The sequence below is a fragment of the Phoca vitulina genome, unplaced genomic scaffold (genome assembly GCF_004348235.1).
Source record: "Phoca vitulina isolate PV1807 unplaced genomic scaffold, GSC_HSeal_1.0 scaffold90, whole genome shotgun sequence".
NCBI lineage: Eukaryota > Metazoa > Chordata > Mammalia > Carnivora > Phocidae > Phoca > Phoca vitulina.
The window spans coordinates 1367749-1377347 of record NW_022589793.1 but is presented as its reverse complement, the minus strand read 5'-3'; the positions used below and the strand labels follow the sequence as shown (position 1 = coordinate 1377347).

Here is a 9599-nt window from a genome sequence, read left to right as displayed (position 1 = left end):
AGAAAAGTCCTTGACGCCCAAGCCATGTGCCTAGTGGAATGCCTGGTATCCAGAAAATATTGAGAAAGCCTGTTAGGATGAATGAATGAATGAATGAATGAACAAATGAATGAATGAATGACTCTTTTGAACCACAGAACCCAGGAATGCTGACAGGGCTTAGTCACAATTTGATTGGCACCCGTCTTTCACCCAGCACACCCTGCAAACATAATAACCATCACTGACTGAGCAAAGACCACACACTCAACAAATGTTATATGCTATTATTATCTCAAGATCACAGGTGATGTAAACAAAAGATAGAATAAGCAACCTTCCCAAACTTACACAGAGCTAGGATCTGAAACAGGTGTATCTGCATCCAAGCCCACACTTCTAACCATGACCGGGTGTTTCCTAACTTCGGTCATTTACTCTCAGGGGCTAAACAGTGTAGTGGTTAGGAATGCAGCTCAGGAGTTCTGCAGCAGAGGTCTGTGGATAGAATTTAGGGCATATGTGAACACTGGAAGAAACTGCGCCTTCATTTTACTGCCACAGAACTTACTTCCAGCATTTCCTTCAGGAATGAATGTAGACAATAAGCCACCAAAGCACTAGTAGGACCTTGGATTTGTCATCAGTAGAAATCTGAAACTTTCATAACGCATTACAGTTGTCACAGATACCTTGAAATCTCCTTTATAATCAATACCTCCTCAAAATTACAGAAGCTATTTGACTCAGAGTTAAATCTTGTCATTGGATGTGTTAAGCACATCAGTTACTATACTCCAAATGTGTTTGTTTTACATATTTTAATAAATGCCCTTCAATAGAATTGGCTTCCTTTATAATCCTTTGTGTTTTATTTTATAGATTTTTCACAAGTTATTCTGAGAAGGGGCCCATGGGCTTCACGAGATGCCAGAAGGACTCACAGCTAGAGTCAGGAGCCCAGGTTCCAACCTCAAACCTCCCACTTTCGAGCTGTGTATGCAAGGTTATTCATTCAACCTCTCCAAGCCCGTTTCCTTATCTGAATATTGAAATGGTAAGATTATTATTGTCCTTATCTCAGAACGTCCTGGAAGGGATTCAATTGGTCCATGCATGTTAAACCCTGAGAACAGTGTTGGCAAATTATGATTCACAGGCCAAATCTGGCCCACTGCCTGTTTTTGTGAATAAAGTTTTATTGAAACACATCCATGCTCATTCATTTACCGGCCACCTATGGTTGCTTTCCTGCTACAACAGCAGAGTTGAGCAGTTGTGACAGAGAATACATGGCCTGCAAAGCTTAAAATATTTAGTATCGGGTCCTTTACAGAAACGGTTTGATGAATGTTCCCTTAGAATAACACCTGACACATAGTAAACCCTCAATAAACATTAATCAATATCATTTTCATAGACCAGCATCCTCATTTTTGCTGTATCTTTGCACTGCCTTTACTATTATTTACCTCATACTTTTTTTTTAAACCGACTTTTTTTTTTTTAACTTAAATTCATTTCAATAGGAAACAATACATCTCTACCAAACTCACAGGTTGGATGTTCCCATTCTATTTTAATAACAGACATTAAAGTAAGTCTGTGACTATTAAAATGTTTACATGGTTCAACTCCTTCTAGGAAACACTGTTTCCCACATTAAAGTGTCTCTGATAAAGAAAACTCTAAACCTCACCTTTCTGGGTCCCAAGGATTTTTCTGGGTCTCATAGACCTTGCTCTGTGATGCTCTTTGATCACCAACTTTATTTTGTAGAAATTTGTCTATTTCTGTTTGGTTTTTTTTTCTACCCAGACTGTAAACTCCTTGAGGGCAGGGGTTGTCTTTCATCTTTGAACCCAGTGTCCACTGATGCATAGTAATCATTCATGGATGTTTATTGAGCCAAACTATTAGAAGCTCCTCTGTACCCTTCATCTCTTAGTTCCCATAAGAATATATACTATAAGGCTCTTCATTTGAACTTCGGAAAAAGTAAGTGAGAAAGCTAAGGTCTGCAAGCTCCTGGGGGGATTGTGAAGGGAGAAGGTGGGAGGAAGACGTAAAGAAGGCCTGAGTCAGGCTCAGTTGGATTCAACTCAACAAATACCATCTGGCTCTGGATTTCCCCTACTCCCGGGGTGCCAAGAACGCCTCACCAAGAGGTCCTTCTTGTCTTCTAAGAGGCATTTCATGGCGGTGCAGAATTGCTGAGCATCTGTTTCCCTCAGGTCCTCCAGGAGCTTCTGCGGCTGGTACAGACGCTGCTCCAGGTGGTGTTCCACGGCTGCCTGGATTTGGGGTGTTGAGAAGACTCAGTGAGGACAGGACAGGAGCACATGGTCAGCACCATGGCCAGCAGCCCAGCCAGGCCACCTCCTTCCCATCAGAGCCCACCAGCTGGCAGCTAGTGGGCATGTTTGGTTTGGCTGGCTCCAAAATTTTTCATTAGCTGCCAACGTTTCAAAGTCAGGGGATTCCCCACAAAAATCCAGACTTCCAAGTTCTCTTGGAAAACACAAAGATTTGGCAACACTAGGCGTAACCCCTTCCTGATGAGAATAGCAGGCCGGGGAGCAGCTCTTCCCTGTAATTACACTCCTATTCACCACCCACCCAGCCAGCCGATTTCCCCGTGGCCTGCCTGGTCCCTATAGGTGTTTGGGGTTTCAAGTCCAGAGCAGTTGGCCTCTGTCCAGGAAGTTTACCACCCCCCGACTGGCACTGCTCTAACCCTTTCCCACGCCCCAAGCTACCAGCGTAGAAACAAAATTCAGGGAGCATGAACAAACTCCCTCTTGGCATCCCCTCGGAAGTGATGAGGAGAGGACAAAAGTGTCTCCTAAAAGAGATTACCTCTGCTGTCTGGGGAATTATTTTCTAAATCTCCATTAAATAAAGGTGCTCTAGAGAGGCAGCATATTGTGATGGCATGGGCAAAGCTGGGCTCTAGAGCCAGACAACCCACGGGAACATCCCCACATTGCCACCGACTAGCTGTGTGGCCTGGGACAAGTTATTTAACTAGGATTGGTAGATAAAACACAGGATGCCCAGTTAAATTTGAATTGCAGTTAAACGGTGAATAATTTTTCAGCATAAGTATGTCCCAAAAATTGCATGGGACATATACTGAAAAAATTATTCATTGTTCATCTGCAAATCAAATTGAACCGGGAACACTGTATTTTTTTTTTTTTTAAAGCAACCTCTACACCCAATGTAGAACTCACACTCACAACCCAAAGATCAAGAGTCACACACTCCACCGACTGAGCCAGCCCAGTGCCCCGGGAATACTGTATTTTTATTTGCTAAACGGGCAACACTACTTTGGGCCTCAGTTTTCTCAGCTGAAAAATAGACACCGTAGAAACTTACTATGTAGGGTTTTTATGAGGATGAAAGGAGTGTGTGTAAAGTGTTTTCAATAGTGCCTAGCATATAGTAAGAGATCAATAAGTGTCACCCATTATTCCCTATCTTGAATGAGTTGAATAATGATTCACTCAGTGACTCTCCCACTAGAATGAAAGGCCCATGTAGGTAGTAGTGTGACTGCCTTGTTCTCTTCTGAGTCTAGAACAATGCCTGGCAGAGATCAGAGGTTAGATAAGTAGATATACCGAATGAATAAATAAATTTTTACAAAGGAAGAGAGAGAAGATATCTACTAGTCAGGTTAAAATATACACATCTCATGAGAAAACACTGCTGGAGAGAAAAGGGCAGGCATTACTTGCCTTTAGGTGGCCACAGACCGATGAACAGAAGAAAGAAAGCAGATGCCATGAGGCCAACAGCCACCTCCAGCTAGTGGGTGTCCTGGTAAAGAGTTAGCAACCAACTCCCTGAATGTAGCTCTCATGTGAATGTCGGTTGATATTTTCATTTTCATTTTCATTATAAAGTAAATAAAAATTGAAACAATAAAGATGTCAGGACTTCATTCATTCAGATGTCAGAACTTCATTCGTCAATGACATGACTTCTTTGCTGACTCGGATAGTTTTTGAATACCGAAAGAATATTTCCTCAATTTTCTGTGCTATTCACAATATAATGGTAAAGATACGACATACCACCCTGGGCTGACGATCATGCTGATGAGACACGTGCTGTCCAGTTTGCCACAGTCCCTGGCAAGCCCTACTGCTCCACAAATATCTTTGTCATCTATTACTATGCCTGTGCTTTCTTACATTAGAGTTAAAAGGGAAGAAAAATATTTTTTGGACCCATAATCAAGAGACTGATCATTACACCCAAAGAGCCAGTCTCCTGTAATTCTGTTTAGCAAAAGAATCCCACAAGTTTTAGCAGACTAGGTGGCTTCTCAGAAAGGCCTCTCTTCTTACTCCTGACATGTGACTGTGGACTGTGAGCCAACGGGATGTGGGCAGGAAGAAGGGTGCAACCTGCAAGTCATGTCCTTAAAGAGAAGATGCTCGCCCTTCACTTCCTCTTTCCCACCACCCCCTCTCCTGAGTTGGAGAATGGATGTGCTATTTCAATCACGTGGGAAACAACTCTGTAGAGGATGACAAAGCAACCAGATAGAAGGAAGCTGGAACCCTGGATAGTCTTTTGAAAGAGAGCTTCCTCTCCTCTCTGGATCTCCCACTGAGCTCTGAACTACATAACAAGAGATAGAGATAAACTACATTGTGTTGCTGGAATTTGGGGTCTCTTTGTTACAGCAGCTCAGCCTACACCCTAATACACCAAGTCTCCTTCAAAGGTAGAAAGGAGGAAGAACACAAAAGAGCTTGTATCATGTTTCAAAACAACTGGACAGAACACGTTTCCTTGTGGAAGTGAAAACTAGCTCTATACCTTATAGTCCATTTCCCCATCCTACCTGGCCCCTGAGTTTACAACCCTGGAGTGCTGAGAGGGAAATATATGATAGGGATGAGTCTCAGGTACACACCTGCAGGCTGGGGATGGTGAAGGCAACATTCCGTGAATTCAGATAGGCCAGGACTCTGTGGGACAGGTCTGCCGTCCACCCATGGGAGCTTCAGTTGAAGACAGGAGAAGGTCACAATGACAGGCTCCCCTATGATGAGTAGTTCCCCTACTTGCCAAGTGGCCAGGAGACCAGAGTTCAGACAGGATGTGGGGAATGGGCCGGGGATGCTAGGAACTTTGTGTTTGGAGAAGGTAGGAGATTTGTTAACCTGGCACAGTGGTGGGGAAGTTCCCCAATCTAAGAATCTTCCAGGATCCCATTCTCTCAAAGACAATTATCATTTCTGAGCTGTGTGCAATATTCTAATTCCTGTAACAATCCACTTGGATTAACTACAGTCCAAACAAACTGACTTGGAAAGATGTCCTTACTATGTTAAATTTAAAAAGCAGATACAATGTATATCATGAGAGGTTGGAATAGCATAGTTAAGAGTGTGAACTCAAAACCCGGATTCAAATCCGGGCTCTGCCACTTAATTGTGCTGCCTCAGGCAATTTACCGAATTTTCCTGTGCCTCAGTTTCCTTTTCTATGTGATATAGCTAAAAATTGTGAAGATTCTATTCGTTCACACATGTAAAGTGCTTAAAACAGTACCCAACCACATAGAAAATGCACAATTTCATTCAGAACAACCAAAAATTGGAAATGACCCAAATGTCCAACAACAAGTAAAAGGTTAAACAAATATCGTACGTCCATTCAGTGGAATGTCACCCATCAATAAAAAAGGAATGAGTTGGACTTCAGTTTCCAGCTATGATGGAGTAACTGGCCACAGATAAATCTTCCTGCCTTAAACAATTGGAAGGCCTTTATAATTCCATTTTTGTGACTAAATAAATAGATGGATGAATAAATGAACACAAAAATAGATGATTGATAGATAGATAGATAGATAGATAGATAGATAGATAGATAGATAGATTTCAGCCTGAAAGAATATATCCAAAACTATCAACTGGAGTTAGTTACATTAGGAAGAAGAATGTTTATGGGGACTCTTTCACTTTAACATAATTGAGTGTCCTTGTCATGGGCCCCCAAATCCCCATTTCTTCCCCCTCATAGTATTCATCATATTAGAATTATCTGTTAATATTTGTCTTTCCACAAGACTCTCTAGTGCCCTGCCCCCCATCCCCAGAATCTAACAGCAGTCCGAATGCAGTATATAACATGACAGGGCAATGGGCCCTGAAGCCCCACTACTGGTTACACCCCTCAGCTCCACCACACTTCCCAGCTGTATGACCTTGATTCACCCTCCCTGTGCCTCAGTTTCACTGTTCTGTCCAATGGGAAAAAAACAGGACCTTCCTTGGGGGATCTGTGAGGATTGGATATGTTTCTATGAACAAAGTGCTAAGAATGGGACTGCTACATAGTAAACACTCAATAAATGTTAGCAGTTGTACCAGAACAGAGAGGAATAAAAGTTTGTGAAACAAATGTATCTACTTTAAAACACCTGTGCACTGGTTGATATTTTTTTGTAATGCATACATACGTATGCATTACTTTCTACAATTAAGAGACTTCCCTTTAGGAATTTTTTTTTTTTTTTTTTTTTGAGAGAGAGAGAGAGAGTGAGAGAGAGCACAAGCAGGGGGAGCTGCAGGCAGAGGGAGAAGCAGGCTCCCCGCTGAGCAGGACCCTGGGATCACAACCTGAGCCAAAGGCAGACACCTAACCGACTGAGCCACCCAGGTGCCCCCCCCCCACCTTTAGGAATTTTTATTGAACATCTAGTCCATCCCTTCCCCTCCCCTCTAGGGTGGGTTACCTTTGAAACTGTATGAGATCCAGTAATGCTACACGGGAATAAAATAAAAAGACAGCTTTAAAAGAATCATTCCAGAGAGATCACAGGCACATTCTGTTTGAAATTTTTAGAAGCAGCAAAGTGGGGACAGAGTGGGGACATTACCATTCAGATAGCTTCCATCTATTATTTCTTCCTAAAAGGCAAAGAAATAACGTGAAGTAAAACATCCAAAAGTTGGCAGTTCCAGTAGAGGAGATTTAGATTAAAAGAAAATGGGATACTCACCGCCATTTTTTGCAACAATGGATGCAAATCTGTAAGAAAGCCATTGAAGGTATAACTAGAATTGAATTTTGTAATCTTCAGAAATATACATATGGGTTAGGAAAAGATCCCCCCCCCAAAAAAGTCACTCGTGAAGGAAAATTTTAGTGAATTTTAATTATACCTGTGCTCCTATGTGCCCAGGGTGAGAAAACCCTGGTTTGAAAACCCTTTTAGAATAATCCTGAAAATCCTACACATATGTGTGCATGCACACACATACTCACACGTATGCACACATCCCGAACACTCTACGGCTTCCTGTACCTAAGTTGATCCATCCCACTACCTTCCCTAAGATGTGTGGAAACTATGGCAGATTATTCCTCCCTCAGGACTTACCCTGCCTGGAATCTGGAACTCTATGACTTGCCACTCCATGGCTCAGAAAAAGGAACAGGAAAAGAAAATATGTCCTAGGTTCCTGGGACATCCTCCTGTAGTTAATTCAAGCATAGAAGTGAATCAGGCTTGTATTTTTAAAATATATTTAAGAACATTCAGAAGACTTGGGGCACCTGGGTGGCTCAGTCAGTTAAGCGTCCAACTCTTGATTTCGGCTCAGGTCATGATCTCAGGGTGCTGGAATGGAGCCCCGAGTCGGGCTCCATGCACAATGGGGAGTCTGCTTGGAGATTTCTCTCCCTCCCCCTCTGCCCTTCCCCCTATCCTCTCTCTCTCTCTAAAATAAATAAATAAATAAATCTTTTTTAAAAAAAGAAAGAGAGCATTCAAAGACAAAAGGGAAAAACAAATAGGCCCAGAACCCCTTGAGCTCTTTTTAAAAATACATTTTAAATTCCAAGTACTTTGCTCCATCTAAACCCCTATGCTAGTCAAAGACACAATCATCTCTCTCCTTGATGACAACAATGGCCTGTTTATGTTCTTACATCCCCTCCTGTTTCCCTCAATCCAGCAGAGAGGAGTGATTAGAAGCATGGGCTCTGTCATATCTGACAAGGGGTTTATATCTAGACTATAAAAAGAACTCTTACAATTCAGTAAGTAGAAGATAAGATAGAGGCAAGAAAAGATACAAACTTAAGCTTCATTTTAAACAAAAGAAATGGCCAGTAAACCCATAAAAGATTATCAGCATCATTAGTCATCAGGAACATGCAAATTAAATGCACAATTAGATACCACTACATAGGGGCGCCTGGCTGGCTCATTCGGTAGAGCATGCGACTCCTGATCTTGAGGTCGTAGGTTTGAGCCCCACACTGGGTATAGATACTGCTTAAAAATAAAATCTTAAAAAAAAAAAAGGGGGGGGGGATGCCTGGTGGCTCAGTCAGTTAAGTGTCTGCCTTCAGCTCAAGTCATGATCCCAGGGTCCTGGGATGGAGAGCCACTGAGCAGGGAGCCTGCTTCTCCCTCTCCCTCTGCCCCTTCCCCTGCTCATGCTCGCTCTCTCTCTCTGTCAAATAAATAAATAAAATCTTAAAAAAAAAAAAAAAAAGATACCACTACATATACTAGAATGGCTAAAAGTTAAGAAGACTGACAATACCAAGTATTGATGATGATGTGGAACAAGAAGAGCCTCTTTGGAAAACTGTTCGGCAGTGTCTTACACAGTTAAATATGCAATACTCTATGATCCACAAATTCCACCCCTGGGTATTTATCCAAGAGAAATTAAAACTTACGTCCACACAAACACTTGTACAGTTTCATTCATAATAGCCCCAAAACCAGAAACAACTCAATTGTCTAGGCAGAGGTGAAAGATTCAATACGTATCATTCAATGGAACATCACTCACCAATAAAAATAAGTTGGACTTTTGCTTCCAGGTCTGATGGGAGGAGATAAACCCTCCTGCCTTAAATAATTAGAAAACCAACCAAAACAATGAAGCGAAGGCTTCCAGACATTGGACAACAGGTAGCACAAGACCGAGATTCTAAGAGAAAGGAAACCATTGACATCAAAATATATATTGGTCTCTGCTCTGGGTTCCCCGCACAGAGTTCCCAAAACCTTAGTAAATTCCTATGTGGTAAAAGTACTAGGAGCATCTTTTGTTCCATTGAAGCGACTCTGGGTGGGCTCCTGGTTGGCTCCTGGATGGGGACTGGTCACCAGAAAAACCAAGCCATGATTCTCTAGCCCCACCCCCATCCTCCAGAGAAGAGGGAGGGGCTGAAAATGGAGTTGTTAATTGATCATGCCTGTGTGACGAAGCCTCCATAAAATCCCAATAGTATAGGGCTTAGGAGCTTTCAGGTTGGTGAACACATCCACATCAGGAAGGTGACACACCCCAACTCCACAGGGACAGAAGCTCTTGCACTGGGGACCCTCCCAGACCTTGTCATATGTATCTCTTCATCTAGCTATTCATCTAGCTCTTCATCTATATCTTTCATCGTATCTTCTCATAAACTGGTAAAAGTAAGTGTTTCCCTAAGTTCTGTGAGCTGCTCAAGCAAATTGACCAAACCTGAGGAAGAGGTTGTGAGAACCTCAGATTTGTAGCTGTTGGACAGTTGGTTAGGTTCTGACAGGATGCCTGGAGGCCAGCAACGAGGAGGTCATG

At 42.4% G+C, this 9599-nt stretch overlaps 1 protein-coding gene across 1 annotated transcript in view; it reads right to left on the bottom strand.

Moving 5' to 3' along the window:
- Positions 1-7484, bottom strand: part of OTOA (otoancorin) — a 59686-nt gene extending 52202 nt beyond the window's left edge. Inside the window, exons 1-6 of the mRNA XM_032396275.1 lie at positions 7394-7484; positions 7013-7041; positions 6890-6920; positions 6746-6773; positions 4916-5003; positions 2142-2273 (exon numbers count right to left, since the gene is read on the bottom strand). Coding sequence (XP_032252166.1) covers positions 2142-2273; positions 4916-5003; positions 6746-6773; positions 6890-6920; positions 7013-7041; positions 7394-7484 — 399 coding nt within the window. The remainder of the gene's footprint in view (positions 1-2141; positions 2274-4915; positions 5004-6745; positions 6774-6889; positions 6921-7012; positions 7042-7393) is intronic.
- Between the last annotated feature and the right edge of the window lie 2115 nt (positions 7485-9599).